This window comes from Sceloporus undulatus, chromosome 1 (genome assembly GCF_019175285.1).
Source record: "Sceloporus undulatus isolate JIND9_A2432 ecotype Alabama chromosome 1, SceUnd_v1.1, whole genome shotgun sequence".
Taxonomy (NCBI): Eukaryota; Metazoa; Chordata; class Lepidosauria; order Squamata; family Phrynosomatidae; genus Sceloporus; species Sceloporus undulatus.
In genome coordinates this window covers 48,913,344-48,931,256 of record NC_056522.1, presented here as the reverse complement: position 1 = coordinate 48,931,256, position 17,913 = coordinate 48,913,344, and the positions used below count along the sequence as shown (strand labels likewise).

The following is a 17,913-nucleotide window of genomic DNA, read 5'->3' as shown; positions in this document are numbered from 1 at the left end:
GGAGGAAGGGTCTCTCCCCGAGGGGAGACCCTTTCCTCTCTGCCTTGAAGCTTCCTCCGCTGGCCAGGGAGGCTTCAAGGCAGGGGAAAGAGCCTTTCTTCTTCTTTCTCCTCCTCCTCTTCTTCCTCCTCTTTTTCCTCTTCTTCCTCCTCCTCCTCTTCTTCTCCACCTCATCCTTCCCCTCTTCCTTCCCCTTTTTCTTCCTCTACTTCCTCTTCCTCCTCCTCCTCCTTTACCCCTCCTCCTCCTCATCTTCTTCTTCCTTTTCTTCTTCTCCGCTTCCTCCTCCTCTGCTTCTTCCACTGTTCCTCCTCTTCTGGTTTTTGGCCAGAAAGGGAAGCACATTTCTGCCATCTGTCTAGGAATAATGCCAAATGTCCTCCATTTTTATCATGCCTAAGAAACATGCATTTATATGAAATGTTTTTTTAAAAACCATCAATTTTTGAGCGTCCTCCATTTTTTTCAAAATGTGTCCTCCGTTTGAAAATTTTGTCCTACATTTGTCCTACATTTGTCCCAGTTTGGAGGTCCTGACTTATGGCAACCCTACATATTAGGAAACAAACCCTAATGTGTCAAGGTAGGGTGGAATCAAAGAATTCAGTGAGGACTGAATATCTCTTGCGGCCACAAAATGCTGTCTCTTACAAGCTGACTGGACTGGTGGAGTACAGTATCCTGGAAAAGATTTCATTTTAATTATTTGCAGTTTCAAATTAATATGTTCTCTCTAGGAATCTCTTGGTCCTCCAGCATGACTCTGCCAGAAGTTAATCATAGAGTTGTGCTGAAGAACCTAGATACTTTTAGAGAAACCACTTCTCTAGGCATTTGTAAGTCCTCCAGCATGATTCTGTGCTCAACCTCTGGCAAAGGTTGACCACAGAATTGAACTGAAGGACCTGGGAATTCCTAGAGGGGGTGTTCTCTTAGGTACAAAGAACAGTGTTTTTTTTATTTAGGTTTTCCACATTCACAGGGTTCCTTCACTCCTAACCTCAGCAAATGTGGAGGGACCACTATCTATAGAGAAGCACATCCTCAAGTATTGAGAACCTAAGCCATTTGAGGCTTTAAATGTTAACACCAGCACCTTGAATTCAGGCTTGAATTTGCTGATGATCACCAGAGTGAGAGTATGTGTAGGGGATGCCATTATCTTTCCCACATAGATCTAACTTGTGGCCTGCAAATTGTACCAAAACATATGAGTTTTTTGTTACCCTTTTTTTTATCATCCCCTCATAGCCATCACCATATATTTATTTATACTTTTGTGTTTCTCTGTTTTATATGCTGCCAGTGGAAAACTAATCAAGAAGCCTTCTTGATATTGGAGCCTCAGTTATTCAAATCCTAGCTGTGCAACTTCTCTTTCCATTTTTACCAGAATGATAAAGAGAACTCTCTTCTGGAAGGCATTTGTCATTCTGGATACTTATTATAGCTGGAAATAATTGCAACTATGTAGTACTGGAAATGATTGTAGTTGTTAGCTTATTTTTATTGATTGTTTTAACCACTGATAGTGCTATGATTTTACATTTTTAAAATAATGGTTTATGATTTTATTGTAATCTCTTTTGGGAGCCTTGTTGGGAAGTACTACAGAAATCTGAGAAATAATTAGAATAATAATAAATTAGTCACATGTAGTCACATATATTTTAAGGACCTAGTGAAGCAGCTTATGGTGAAAGGTTGCACTTGCTACCAGTTAAAAGACATAGGGCAGCAACTCTGCCTTTTCCTCCTTAAGAGACTATATTTGGTAAGAAAAGAGAGAGAAAATAAGAGGTGGGAAAACACAGACATCGGAGTTTATCACACGGGAGGAATTTCTCTTAATTTTGAATAAAAAGAAAGTGGGGCCAGAACGCATTCACGTGAATTCGCTAGTTCAGCAAATTTACATTAATTTGAACTGCGTTCAGACTGACTTCCCATTGCCCAAAAATAGCTTGCCATTGCCCGAAACTGCATGTGGTAGTCTATCACGCAATAACGTGAAGCCCCATGACTGCATTCGGATTGCCATTGGATTATACTTCCAATTTCCCTTGTCTCATAATGTCCATCTACACTCTAGTAATAATGCAGTTTGACACCACTTTAAGAGTGGTTAACTTCCTCCTAAGGAATCCTGGGATTTGTAGTTTTGCAAGGTCTTTAGTCTTCTCTGCCAAAGAGTCCTGGTCTATCACAAAACTACAAATTCCAAGTTCTGTAGGATGGAGCCAGAGTATTAAAGTGGTGTCAGACAGTGTATTTCTACAGTGTTAGAAATTTCTACAGTGTAGATGCAGTGTATTTCTACAGTGTAGAAATTTCTACAGTGTAGATGCACCCCATGTTGTCTGGTCTACCTGTAAATTTTGATGAATGAGGCACACTGAACGCACAGTAAAAGTTTTGTCTAGAAGCACCAATTTTTCCATTTTCTACATTACCCTTACAGTGGCCCTGTGATGCACGTAACACAGATATTACTGCATGAGAGACAAATGATAGAAGTTTAGACAGTATGACTTCCTAATCCATATGCCATAAGATAGCTACATTGTTCTTGTCCAGTCTTCCCCAACCTAGTGCCCTCCCAAAGTATTGGAGTGCAACTCTCAGCACCCCAAGCCAACAGGACATTGGATGGGCTTGACTAGGGATTATGAGAATCTTAGTACTACAGATCTGGGCAGCACCCAACTAGAAAAAACAGATCTTGTCACACTCCTGCCCATGTTCTTAGTCTCCTTTAGTTTATCACTTCTAGAATTTCTAGAAACTCCAGATTAATATTGAACTACTTATGTTGTGATTCCCACTCCAAAACAGGATAGAACTGCCATGCTGATCCACAGCGGTCGCTATGCCCAACGGGAGGACTTTGCTGTTGTTATACAACCGTTTTTCCAAAACACCATCATGCCACTAAACAGCGTGAGTCACTATTTGTTACCTGCAGCCATCATAGCATTGCATGATTTCCTTTAGCTGGTAAGATGTAACTGGTGAGAATTGTGTCAAGTTTATAACTTTTTGCACTGCCAGCATGTATGGAATTTTGAAAAACAGACAAACAAGTAGAGGGATAGAAGACCATATTTCCAGCATTAAGACTTTTTCCACATGGCCAGTGATAATATAGGTATCAAATTCTTCTTACCAGATTAAGGATTCCTCAACATACATGAATGGAGAAACTGGGCCCTAGTTTCTAGAATGCAAAGAAGATTTGAGGCAGCACATCAGTGACAGGGACATGAGGGGTTGTTAGTACACCTTGCACACCCCACATTGTATTTTGGGTCTTGATATTTTCATATTTCATATCTGGAGCCAGCAGGTTCTTTAGAGTTCCAGTGACCTTTGGAATACCAGGTGGATTTCCCATGAGAAAAGTACACAGAAATGTGTGGTAATGCTGCTATCAAAGTTAAATGTGTGTACCAATTATTCCTTTCTTCCCCAGGCATTTTGCATTTCCTTTGCCTCTTGTTGTGAGAGGAAGTCTCATTGCACTGAAGCAATAACCCACTGCTTCCTACCTACCCCCTGCCTTGTTCCACACCAACTTTCCTATCCCTTCACCCTGGAGTTGTCCTAATCCAATCATTGTTTTGTAACTCTATAGTTAAAGCCATCAACCAGTCTGGAATCCCATTATTGATTCTTGGGAAGAATGTTTGTTACCATGGAAGATAGCACACCTCTTGAGGCTAGGATCTTAGATATGATATTGGTCCCAAAACCTAGTTTCCTTGTGCTCACAGCTGGCACCCAGGCCATGCACACATGGTATGCATACAGCTAGTCCCCAGTCTGTGCTCCCAGTATGAGCTGTGTTGCCCCAGTCTGAGCCACTTTCAGGGGAGGGAAGGAAAGGGAAGGGAAGAAGGAAAGAGAGAAGACAGGCATCAATCAATCTTCTAATTTTTCAGTGATAATGCTTCAAATTCAAATTTCAGCAATAATGATTCATGATCTCCAGTTCAAGGCTCTGTGTAAATCACAGTACATAGGCATGTTCTACACAGCAAAGGATGATTTGCCTTGACTGAAATAAATAGCTTCTTTGGAAGTTAGAGAATTCCATCAGTGCATCAGAGTCACTGTGTCCTCCTTAGATTGCCAAATTGAGGCACCAGTATATAGAAAGGACTAGGAGATGAGATACTACTGGTTGCTGCTTTTATGCACAATAAATGTAACCATTTGTCATAAATACCAATTGGAAAAGACTGTGGTTTATAGTGTCCTCTCAATCTAAGAGCATTTGAAACTGAAAAAAGAGTGCATCATTAGCCCTACAGATCTTTGACCATGATGTTCATATGTTATGCAAAACAGTTCTACTGAACTAATGGTTGCTGCAGGAGTTGGTTTTATACAGAATAATCACACAACTACTCTTGGGAGACAATATTTTACTGCTGGGCTCAGCCCCAGGGAGCAAAATAAAACATGCTAACAAGGGATAAAACATCTTCTGATGAAACTGAACAATTGTATTTTATGTTAAATTACAGGATGGGAAACCAGACCTAAGTTTCTTTGCAGTGGATTGCTTTCATTTCTCAGAGAGGAGCCATGCCGAGATGGCCATAGCACTTTGGAATAACATGGTAAAAGATTGGTTATATAAGCTTGAGCTGTATTTCTAATTGGAAGCACTTCATTGTAATCACATATGTAGGGGTTGGCTGTGGTTAGTCATTATAAAACATTCCCTTAACATGCTTCAAGGTACTCACTTACTATAATGAGGTGACAAGTTATATAACTTCAGCAGCAGCAACAGCCATCTTCCTATTTAACTTGTTACAAACACCAATCATAAATGTAGGAATACAGGGTTGGATCTAGCTACTTTTCTGCTGGTGAGCATATTCCTTGAGAGAGAAAAATAAGGGGAGTTACACAATTTTTATTATATATTTTATTAATTTTTAAACATACATAACTTTGCAACATATATTACTCATATACCATAATCCTAACCAAAACTAAAAACATACTTCAAGTCCTATTTTTCCCCCTTTTTTATTATTTTTACTAACTGCCTCTCCCTCAGAAGTATCCAGCACTATCTTTTCCACTGTTTTCCAAACTATGAAAACAGATGGGAGCAGGAGAGGGAACAGGAGGGCAGAAATCAATAGCTGTCAGCACTGGACGTCCTTTGTTGGATCAGAGGATTTTCATGGATAGAAGGGGCTGTTCTGTCCACAGTGGTACGTCTTTAGATCCAAGCCATCATGGAACCAGGTGCCTTGCAAAGCAGTTATTTCTGGCATGAAGATATCCACCTCCTGAGGTGGTGCAATGTTTAGAAGCCTCAATTCCATGTTTCCATAGAATATTAGTATCTAGATTGGTTCTAGTTCAGGTGTCCCCCCCCCCCCAAGTCTAAGGGAAGGCTAGAGAGCCACATTAGGCCCCCAGAAAATCTTGGAAAAATGCAATTCTCACTATAAAAATATACAGGCTTTGGGAGCATTTTCACCTGGTTTTAGGCCCAGGAAGAAGTGAACAGAAGTCGCTTCTGGTTCACTTTGTGGTTTTTTTAATATATGTATGTTTATAATCTTGTTATAATAAAAGCATACTCACATCACAACATTTCCTGAGTATCAGTGGTGATAGCAGGTGACTTCAATGTAGGTGGGGTGACGAATCTGTTCCAGGTTTTAGTTTGAATTTTATATATGTTGTGCGGTTGTATTTGATGGAATACAATTCAACATCTTGAATTTTAAAGTTGGACTGGAATGAATTCACTGCCTCAATGGCATGTAGCACAAGCTGCCCCTGGCAGCAGCTCATCCAGATTCATTACGCGGAAGAGGCAGGTAAGGCAGTGATTTAACTAGGGTTCATGGTAATTCATGGTATCACCACCTCCCATTGACCTCCTCCTATACCACACTATACAGAATCTTTAATAATGTTTTTGTACTAATGCTTTTCATATATCATAATTCCCATATGTCACTGAATGTAATGGTGAATTGTGACATAGTAGCAACTAACAAAATTAAAATTATACCTTTAAATCACAGTATCATATGCTCATCCTAAACGTCTTTACGTGCACATAGATAGTTTCATGTGGTTAAAGTGAAAATTAGGTAAGATGTGATGTTTTTAAAGAAAAAATTAAAAAATTAAAAAATTAAAAAATCTTAAAATTTTAAATTGCATTTTAAAAAACATGGGGCCTATCCTTTCTCCTCCTACTGAGCCTCACCCCACTCTCACACTATCTCTTCAGCATATTAAAGGGACACAGGTAAATGCCACAGCCTGTTTCTGCCAAAAGGCAGATGTCACCTGGTGCAGCCTGCACCTCCCTAGTGATGCCCCGAAGGTAAGGTGATTTGGAGGGTAAAAGACTGAAAACCACTGGTAATATCTGTACAAAGATGGAACAAAACAGGTGTGTCATAAAGCATTTTGCTGCAAGTAAGATTCTTCCAATCCATGTTCAAGGATACTTTTTTAGCACAGGTGATCTGACAGCATGTCCCACTGCACCTGAAGAAAACAAGCAATTTTAGAAAGCACAGAGCAGGTTGCAGAACAATCCCCTCCAATATCTTCTGGTTTCCTATTATCTTCTGCCTGAGCTGACCACCTCGCTTTACCTAGTGATACCATCAACCTTGCCTAAACTACACCTGGTGGGACTGAACCACTCCAGGCAAGCATTGGAAAGGGACCAGAGTGTTCCATGACAGGCCCCTAAAAATACTGGATATTAAATGGCTGACAGTGCTACCGTTTAAAAGCAGCACTATCCTGTTTCAATGTCCAATTTAGCAAGATGATATTAATGGTTGTGTAAAAAGCAAGGCAACTATAGCAAACACAAACTCCTCAGTATAATTTAGCATTGTAAGTTTCAGCTCTTTCAGCTTCTCCAGTAGGTGACAGCATCTTATACCCTCCTCTAAAACAGCAACAAAACAAATTTTGATCATCCCAATTATGAACCCCAGAGGTAAGACAAATGAGTACAGAGTAATCAGCTAAACTGAGTAAGATTAAAAGTTACAAGATTAAAAATTATTAGCTACATATGGTAGGAGTGTGCCAATGCTCCAACCTCCTCCTAGCCTAACTTTACCCCTGCATGCCAACCTCATTGGGCTTCCTTTCCCTTGAGCTCTGGTAAGGAGGCTCAATTCCAGTTGCCCTTGTCTTTGTAGGCACAGTGATGGGCATTATGCACTCCATCACTCCATCCAAAGAGAAATTTAGACTATGATCTGAATCCAAATGCTAGTCCCAGCTACAAAAGTCCCACTGAATCAACTGCTGGCTGGTAAATCTTACATAAATCAGTTGTGTCAATGGGTCTACTGTAGTTTGCACTGCAAATTGGATTTAGGCCTATGTGACTGTGGAACACTTTAAAGTGTTTCTAACACATTTATTTGCTTTTAAGGTTATTTATTTATTTTTACTGTTGCCTTTTAAAGCTACTGTCACATACATTTGAAAGGTTAATCTGCCCTATTGTTGTGTGCCTTCAAGTAGTTTCCAACTTACGGCAACTCTAAAGCAAACTCATCTTGAGGTTTTCTTGCCAAGATTTGTTCAGAGGGGGTTTGCCTTCCTCTGAGGCTGAGAGTGTGTGACTTGCCCAAGGTTACCCAGTGGGCTTCCAAGGCTGAGCAGGAATTTGCTCTCCATTGCTGAAACCTACACTACACTGGCTCTCACACTTCCATATTAATATAACACACACAATATGACACTCCTATATATATCAGCTCAGAAGTAAGTCCCATTGAGTTTAGTGGACTTTTTCCAGCTTGATGACTAAATTACTTTGGAGGGGAGTCACACAAAGCAAAAAAGCAAGAAGCCACAACAAGCCTATAAAAATAATAATAGGTTATTCTGTTGGCTTTCAAAGGAAGTGTATTACTGGAAATGGAATGCATTTTCCTGTCAAACCTGAGGATTTCAATGCTACAGTTATAGTTCCTGGAATTGCCTTGCATCTCTGAAGATCATACAGTTCTGTTCTTGGGTTGGAAAAGTTGTGCTGATCTCTGTCTGTTTTGAAGGTTTGGTTTTTATCACTGCTGATTAACTAGAATGAGCCAAACACCACTTTCCTATACTTTTTTTCCCTTGGGCTTTCTTCTTTGCTAAAATAAAGCAATGAAGGCAGAGAGAGCTATTTTGCCTTCTCTCCTGAGGTTTTTCTGGGTCAGGCAACACTGGAATCTCTAGTGGAATTCTTGCTGTTGCTCTGCCAATAAAGGCTGCAGAGGGACTATGCCAAATCAGCGCATTCTCAGCTGCTCTAGCCAGCCACTTTTTTGGCCTTCCCAGGATTTTAAAAGCTGTTCTGTTCTCTGTCTACAAACCACGTTGTCCCTCCTGGGAAAGGCTTGTGCATGTAGAAGTCCTCTGAATCAAAAGCATAGGGGTTATGCCAGTTTGTCTTCTTTAGAAATATTCAAAATAAAAAGGAGGGCTAGAGTGATCTAGTGGGTGAAGAAGCTGGGAAATATACATTAGGAAGCTGATTTATACAGTGGGCACTTGGGATCCACTGGAGTTTGGTTCCAGGACCCCTCCCCCAAAAATATCAAAATCCGGTGATGCTCCAGTCACCTTAAATACATAATAAAATGGGATTGCTTATATAAATGGCAAGATCAAGGATTGCTTTTGGAATTTATATTATTTTTGAACATTTTCAAGCCATGGATGGTTGAAACCGCAGATCAAAAATCTGTGGATACAAGGGCAACTGTACTCAGACAGACCAGGTCCTGCCAATAATCCAACAGAAGCAACCGCCCCAGGGCAGGATTTGGGATGCTATGGAAAGGTAGAAGACTGTTCTTGACTTTGTTGCGATTTTTTTTTCCTGTCTTGTGTGCCAAAATAATTTGGCTGGCTTTACTACATTGCACCTCAACTTGGGTGAGTGAGGGGTGCCATTTTCTAGTCTTCACCAGGCAGCAAAACATATTGTGTTGGCCCTATAACCTATCTCAATATGAGTGACCAATACACTGCTCACCCATACTACACTGGCTGGCAATGGCTCTCTAGGATTTCAGAACTGACTCTTTCCCAGACTCACCTGGAGATACCAGAGACTGGATCTGGGGCCTTTTCCATAACTTCCATGAGCTTTACTACTGAGCTATGGAACATTAAGTCCCTGATGATCTGATAATTCATTGATGACTCTTAAGCTAGTGACTATGGAATTTATCAAACACCTTCAGTTCCGCTACACTCCCGTTGCTCAACGTCACCAATCTGTGACAGGAGCCTCCTGGTGGGATCACACCTGGCGCTATTAAAGGGGAACGCTTCTGTTTTCTTCATGGAAGCGTTCTCGTAATTGTTAGGAAAAGGGCCCTTTTTTAAATAACGATTTGATCCAGGATATAATCAGGGAAAGCTGCATTAAGACGTAACAGGGGTGTGAAAAGCAAAATGATGCATGGCAGTGGAGCTTTTCAGAACACCAAGCTGAAGTCTCACTTATTAGGACTTTAATAGGAAGCAGGCCAGAATTGAGTGAGCAGGGGTGGAAGTGAAAACCCATCCCAGAGTGGGCTGTGAAGAGGCAACCAGGTTCTAGTTCTTCTCATCTATATTTGTCGGACTGTTTGTGGAAACACTCTGCCTACTATCTGTCAGGGAATCTACACTGGCAGGTAGACTTTCTTCATAACAAAGCCAGCTGAGAAAATAAATGTCATTCATCATAGATGCTCCCCTGTTTGGTAGAGAAGGGGCCAAGCTCAAGTGTCTTGCTGAATCACCTTCTGGATTGTAGCCAGCTCATTCCCATATTTCTGGGTAGCTCTGGGAAGTTAGAACTAATCCTGCAGTCCTACCATGCACACTTAATTTGAAATGAGGGTCAAGTTGCACAGGTCAAATTTCCTTCCAACTTTCTTGAGGTTAGCAGGTTCAATCTACAGACACTTCCTTCCGGTCACAGAGATGATCAGTATGCAGACTACCATCTATTTTGGCCCTACAAATGTACACATTTCCTAATTTGTTCTGTTAATTTGTCACTTAATGAATACTCTGTATTATAGCTGTCCTAATGGGTAATTTTTATCCCTTGGAAGTTACCTTTGAGATGTTACTTGAGTTCTACAAAGTTCTGTATCCATAAATGAAAGCTAACATTTTCCCAGCCATAATTATATAAATGGAACAACTGGTATATTTATAGATTGCTGGAGTAATACAGTAGGTATAATTCTGGAGTTCTGAATTGTCATGGGTTTTCTAAGTGTGATTTGGTAGAACAATAATGATAGACCCATTTACATGAAGATTATAGAATTAAATTTGAATGGTAAACCATTGTGTCTCTTTTCTTTTTAGATGGAGCCAGTTGGTCATAAACAGACATACAATAACTTCACGTATGAAAGGTCGAAACTCAAGTGTCCAACCTCAGTAAGTAACAAATATCTAGAGAAACGTCTAAAGACCATGGCAAAAATATGTGGTCATTTAAAAGAACTGTCCTGAACTAAGAGTTTGGAAAAGTTACTTTTTTGCACTATAGGTCTTGTAATCGCTCAGACAGCACAGCCTAAGCAGAATTGCTTCCCATTCACCTGCTATTCACAATGGGAGGAAAGATTAACTGGAGGTTCAACTAGATGAGCTGCCAGATATCCAAGATCAAATCTCATATCTCTTTCTCTGTTTTTCTTCTCTCCAAAAACAAAACAAACAATAAGGAGTTGATGAACTGAGCCCATGTCAGGATTAACTTGTTCTCTCCTCCCACATCATACAATTTTTCCAGTGAGCAGGGACTGGGACAATGACTTATCTCCAAACTCATTAATGATCTTCGCAACCCCCTCTAAAGTGCTTTTTGTCGCATTAGAGAAGGCTTATATGAAGCCATATATATTTTCCTTACTGAAGCAAAAAGCCATTAAAAGATTGATAATACAAGGGCACACTGTAGTAAGATACCTCAAAAACAGGTTCTAAGGAAAGGAATGACATAACAGAAGAAGCGTATGACTGAAACCAAGACATGGTTTTGGCATGGTCAGAGACTGAGCACCTGACCTTGCCAGAGGCAGAGAAGGAGAACAATAGCAGTACTCATATTTAAGACAGCAGGCAGGAGATTGGACTATGCTGTCATAAAAGAAGCCCTTGTTAATTCTGATGTATTTCATTGCCCCTGAAATATATTTTGAACACATTAAATAATGCCATCTTCTCATGAGGTTTATGTAATGCAAAAACCATCTGGTTGCCTAAAACAGCAAAAAGAGTACATGAAACCTGATTATCTGTGAGATCCCATACCCTCCAATGTTTCACAAGTGAAAACTGAAACACTTGTGACCAAGCAATGGCAGACTGTGGTCAACATGGAAAATGTTATTAAAAAGGAAGAATACACAAGGTAGGGAAGGCTGCACAGTTTGCTTTTGCCTGAACTGACTGGGAAGGACAAGATTCTCTCCCCCCCCCCCGCCCTCTTCTGCACTGATGAATGAATTGAGTACAAACTACCTTTGCATTTTGAACTCTGTTTACAGCAATTGAAGTAAGCTGAGTACAAAGGAGGGTGGAAATGGGAAGAGGAAAAAGAATCTGGAACATTTAAAAGTATCTTAAAAAGTGGGATGACAGAGGATTACCTGAGACAGTCCCTGCCAAATCAGGGAAGCTGGAGCACATGAGACCCGACCCCCCCCCAAATGTTCTGCTGGTTCTGGAACCCTGAGCACTGAGATCCAAGCAACTAACCTTTCTAAGCTCTGGGATAGAGTGACTACTGGCAACACTTTTCAAGTGGTAAAATGTAAAAAGAGGAAGGGAAATCAGAGTAATGGGAAGCAATTGCCCCTTGAGACTAGCTAATGAGAGAAGGTATGAATTTTGCTTGCCTAATGGGTGAAAAGAACAAGAAGTTCTGCTACAGTTGTTAATGTAGATAAAGAATGGCAATCGTAGCCTTGCAGAGATTTCAAACAGCTTTGTATCTTGTTATGCTGACAAAAGGACATGTATTTGGAAAAGCCTGTTAACCTGGATTTAGTCCCTAAACTCTTCATCCTCTTCAGCAAAAGTGGGGGGAAAGTTTCATATCACTAAAGTGGATTTGAGTTCCTGCATACTGTACTCCCAGTTGGAGGTTTAAAATAAATGTGCTAAAAGCAGTGCTGATCCAGCAGAGACCAAATGCAAAGACTTGAAGGGAATAAATAAGTTGATGGCTCATGGAAGTGTTAAGAGGAATGGTGAATGTTTTTGTTATATCATATGGGGGGGGGATACAGTTTTTTGGCGGGGGGGGGCAACTTCAGCCTAATTTAATGCAGTTCTTGGCCTAATTTCAAAAACCCTGTGAAAACAGTCAGTTCAGACCTCTGATAAGAGTGAACTCTCCCTTTCTGTCCAGGGATAAAGAAGGAGAAAACAAAAAAGAAGAGGGAAATGAGAGAGGACATCAGAAAGGCACTTCCTGGTCAGTCAGTGAGCTTCAAGGCTGAGTGGGGATTTTAATGGGTGCTTTCTCACTACTCTGTTATAACACTGTGATTCCACTTAAACTGCCATGGCAACATCCTATGGGATCCTGGATTTTGTAATCTGGTGGGGCACTGGAGTCTCTGACTGGAAATTCCAAATAACCTTCCCTAAACTGTAAATCCCAGGATTCCATAGGATGTTGCCATAGCAGTGGAAGTGAAATATAACTGTGTAGTGTGAAAAAACCTGGGATAACAATCATCACTTTTTTTTTCCTGGTCCTGCCTACCACTGGCCTCTGACTGTGAAGCAGAACTTGGAAAAGTTACTCTTGTTTGGACTGCAGTACCCAGAATCCCCTAATCCAGATAGCTTGTGGAGTCTTGAAATTGAAAACTGTAATTATAGAATGGGAGCCAGGGTGGTGTAGCAGTTTGAGTATTGGACTATATGACTCTGAAGATCAGAGTTCAATTCTCACTTAGGGAGTACCACTGGGAGACCATGGGCGAGTCACACACTCTGTCTCAAAAAACCCGTAAGGTTTGCCTTAAAGTTGCCATAGGTTGGAATTGACTTGAAGGCACACAGCAACAGCAAAATTATAAAATGGTTCGCTAGATTTTTGTTGGTTGTCGTGTCCCTTCAAATCATTTCCAACCTATGGCAACCCTTTCACAGGGTTTTCCTGGCAAGATTTGTTCAGAGGGGGGTTTCTCTTTCCCTTCCTGTGAGGCTGAAACAATGTGTGACTTCAAGTCATTTGCCCAAGGTCACCCAGTGGGTTTCCACAGCTGAGCAGAGATTTGAACCTGGTCTCCAGATTTGAAGTCTAGCATGTGAAGTCAAAAGCTTTCATGGCCAGCATCCATATTTTTGTGGGTTTTTCAGGCTATGTGGTCATGTTCTAGAAGAGTTTATTCCTGATGTTTCACCAGCATCTGTGGCTGGCATCTTCAGAGAATGCAGCATGGAAGTGAGTGGGGTGTGTATGTATGTATGTATGTATGTGTGTGTGTACACACACACACACACACACACACACACACACTGTATGACCCTGGGTTGGGAGGAATGATTTCTGTGTTTATCTGTGTATTGTTCTGTTGTTGAATGGCAAAGTCTCAGGGTGGGAGGATATGCAAAGAGGATTTGTGTCTGCTTAATTAGAGAGTCATTGGCCTGTTACAGACTGCCAAAATAAAGCTGCTTCCAGGGACGTAGCTAGGATTTTAGGAAGGGGGGGGGGTCCAGACTAAGTGCCACCATTATAATGGGGCTTGAGTGCGGCGGCGCAGCAGCACACACCATTCATTTTTCTAATGGAAGGGGGGGGGGCCGGCCCCCCCCGCCCCCCCCCCCCCCGCTGGCTACATCCCTGCTGCTTCGGGTCTCTTTGAAGGTATGCTATTTAAATGATACATGGGTCCTAAGAGTCCAGAGGTTGCGCCAAAGCCACACTCCATTCCTAAGCACTGGAGTGAAGCTTTGGTGCAGCTTCCGGATTCTTAGGGTGCATGCATCATCTAAACAGCATACGTCCAAAGAGACCCGAAGCAGCTTTATTTTGGCAGTCTGTAACAGGCCATTGTTTGCTGGAGAAACCCCTGACCCTGGGTGGTTTTTGTAGCGGGTGACCCCAAACCCACGAACCCAAAGGCCCATGGCCTGCCAGAGGACAAGCAGAGTCAAGGAGACCGAACTGGCTAGAATAAAAAAAACGCTTTATTGTCTGCGCAGGGCAGCAGCACACCAACGTAGGTGTCACCAAGGCTGCAGCACCGATGGCTTCTTGTTACCCCCCTTTTATGCACTTCGCAGAAGGCTGTTTTCTAAACAACAAGCGATTGGTTGCGTTCACTGTTCACTCAATGGTCCTGTATTTTCTTCTTGGCATTACATCTGCTTGGAGCCTGGAATGTAGAGATAGCTAGCTACTGCAAAAGAGATACAGTGGTACCCCGGGATACGAATGCGCCGCCTTACGAAATTTCCGGGTTACGAAAAAAATCCATTTAAAAAAACTGTTCCGGGTTACGAAGGTTTTTTCGGGTTACGAAAAAAATTTTGGTGCTTTTCGGCGCTATTTCACACGAAATCGCGGCTTTTCCCCATTAGCGCCTGTGGGTTTTTCGGCTTGCAAAGTATTTCGGGTTACGAAAGCGGCGGCGGAACGAATTAATTTCGTAACCCGGGGTACCACTGTACTTAGCTAGGCTGATCCTGTTCTCTTCCAAGGCCACTTGCTAAACACAGGCCATTGTATTCAGAGCCCTCCAGAGGAAGGAGGGGGTGATTATGTGAGTGTGTTTGCTACGGCCACACACAGAAAGAAAGAGTGGGGGCCAGCACAGCCCATTTGCACTTTACTCTGTAGGCTCAATCTATGGGCCTTCTGTAACTATTGATTCTTTTGCAAAGCAAAGTACAGAAGCAAGAAAGCATTATTATTATTGTGTTCCTATCAGTTTTCATTTGCATTTGCTGGATCTTGATCGTAGTGTTTTCTGGACTGGTAGCCAAACTTTGCTAACTTTAAGGGTTTCTTCTTTCCTGGACAACTTCAACACAAATCCTCTTTGCATATCCTCCCATCCTGAGACCTTGCCATTGAACAACAGAACAATACACAGATAAACACGGAAATCATTCCTCCCAACCCAGGTTTACACTGTGTGTGTGTGTGTGTGTGTGTGTGTGTATATACACACACACACACACACACACACCCCACTCACTTCCATGCCAGCCACAGATGCTGGCAAAATATCAGAAACAAACTCTCTAAAGCCAGGGGTAGGCAACCTTTTGGAGCCTGTGGCCGGGTTGCTGTCCCTCAGACAACTGGGGGGCCGAAGCCAAAAAATAAACAATTAAATAATTTTATGAATAAATAAAAAATAAAAAATAATTCCTACATACACTGCACACATCATATTTTGAAGTAAAAAACAAAATGGGAACATATACAATATTTAAATTGAAGAACAATTTCCCGGCCTCTGTGGAGGCTTCGGCCTTCAGAGGCCGGGAAGGAGGGAGGAGACCACCCAAGATCGCAGCGATCACCTTCCCAGCCTCTGTGGAGGCCTGGGCCTTGACAGAGGCCGGGAAGGAGGGAGGAGGTCGCCCATGATCGCGGCGATTGCCGCGATTGCGGGGGGGGCCCTGCCTTTTCCCGGCCTCTGTGGAGGCTTGGGCCTTCACAGAGGCCAGGAAGGAGGCCGCCCACGATTGCGGCAATCGCCACGATAGCGGGCGGCCCCCGCGCCCTTTCCCGGCCTCTGTGGAGGCTTGGGCCTTCACAGAGGCTGGGAAGGAGGGAGGAGGCTGCCCACGATCGCGACAATTGCCGTGATCGCAGGCGGCCCCCGCGCCCTTTCCCGGCCTCTGTGATGGCTTCAGCCTTCACAGAGGCCGGGAAGGAGGGAGGACAGCACCTTTCGCGGGCGGCAATCGGTGGCAGGACCGGGCTGGGGCCGGTCCCTAGACCTCAGCGGGCCATATGCAGCCCGCGGGCCGTAGGTTGCCGACCCCTGCTCTAAAGCATGGCCACATAGCCTGAAAAACCTACAAAAAACTACATAGTCCAACACTCAAAACCACTGCACCACGCCAGCTCAAAGCAGGGAATGCAGCACAAAAAATGTGCCCTCTCCATGTCATTCTTTCTGAATTGTCAGAGTGAGTGTCTCTTTCATGTCATGAGGAAAGGCTGCACAGGGGAAATACACGCTAAATGCATCTTCCTATAAATATTCTGAGAACCTTCTCTTTTTGCTGCAGGAACATCCCTTTCTTTTCACATCAAGGAACAGCAAAATGCAGAGTTCAGAAAATGAGGCTAAGAGCAGCAGAGACACTGTGCCTTACTGGGCTGTGATTGTGGCAGCAACAGTTGGAACTTTGGCAGGATCCCTCCTTGTTTGGGTTTTGATGACTCAGAGAAGCAGCAGAGGCCGAAGGTCAGGAGTCTCAGCAACCAAAGAGAAGGCGACAGGATTTTAAATATGTATGCTGCACAAAGGAGATAGAGCAAAACATCTACCACCAGTGGTATTAAGGGAGTGCTATTGAATAATGGAAGCTTAATTGCAGCTTTGCACATGCGATTTTTAAATGAACTTTTTCTGTCTCAGAGTGGAAGAAGTTTGCTCAGTCTAGACATTGTGGTCCAGAATTTTAAAGATATGATGCATAGAGTGGAGAATTAAAACAATAACAATCAAAATTTAACCTGGCTCCACTGATTTTAAGTGAGGGTGCATCCGGGTGATATTTTTATTGTGCAATTGCCCTGATTCATTCATGAAACATTACAGAGCATCTAGATATCTTCTTCCATTTCTTCCATCCTTTTTCAAAAACCACAGAAAATCAATTAAGGAGGAAACAATGAAATAGCTGCACAATGCCTTTTGAATGCTAACACTAGCAGACTTCAACCTGGATATTTGTTAATGGAATGGAGATTCTAAGATTCTATACTGTGATTAAGTGGTTATGCATGTTGCATTCTTACTAAAAATCATTTACTGGATCAGGACTGATTTCTTATTAGGTGACATTCTCTGTATAAATTTAAATCAACATGCATAAGTGAGCATGCTATACATCTATTACAATATCAACTGTAATTTGTATGACTCAGCCTTGTATCTATTTCCCGAATGTTGGAATATCATTGTTTGCAATATTTTGTTCCATACACAGTATGATAACACACTACAGTGGTCTAGTACTCAAGTGAATCTGTGCTCTACTCAGTAACTTTTTTTTCTAAATCACCCTCAGTAATATTTTTGTCTAATACTGAGAATCATAACTATAAATGCTGACCTTTTTTTTTGTAGAAGCAAATAAACAAGAAAGAAAAACCCTAAGCAACAACCCCTGGAAAGGATTTAATGAATATAATAACCACCAGTGTTTAAGAATAAGGAAGAGTCAGTCTGATTTCCAAACTGGCCAGAGAATTATTGAAATAAAAAGTGTTCAAAAAGCTAAGTTCTCCGTGTCAATACTCATGTCCAGCTCCCTCATAGGTACATCTGGTAGGAACAGAGGAGAGTATCTTCTTAGCCGCCTCTTGGGCTTTGTTTCTTCATTTGTTTTCAATAGTTTGATACTTTAATTACTTTTTAACTTTTGTATGCTTCGAATTTTTAAACTAAGAGGCGAAACAGATGGACCTGAAGGAGTGGCGTAACACCGCCCCTGAGAGAGCTGGATTGGGGATGTGGCAACCGCACACTGTGGCCCCAATCCAGCCACTGAATAGGAGCAAAAACAGTCCGCTCCTATTTGGGGTGGGGAAAACTGGCCCCTTCATCTCTCGAGCCAGCTTCTGAAACCCACACCCCCAAGTCACCCAGAAGATTCTATACTGTGAATGCATTC

The 17,913-nt window shown here is 42.1% G+C and overlaps 1 protein-coding gene across 1 annotated transcript in view; it reads left to right on the top strand.

Moving 5' to 3' along the window:
- Positions 1-17,440, top strand: part of PLB1 (phospholipase B1) — a 160,715-nt gene extending 143,275 nt beyond the window's left edge. Inside the window, 4 exon segments of the mRNA XM_042438249.1 lie at positions 2,836-2,940; positions 4,530-4,625; positions 10,387-10,461; positions 16,300-17,440. Coding sequence (XP_042294183.1) covers positions 2,836-2,940; positions 4,530-4,625; positions 10,387-10,461; positions 16,300-16,521 — 498 coding nt within the window. The 3' untranslated portion in view covers positions 16,522-17,440.
- The last annotated feature ends 473 nt before the right edge of the window (positions 17,441-17,913 follow it).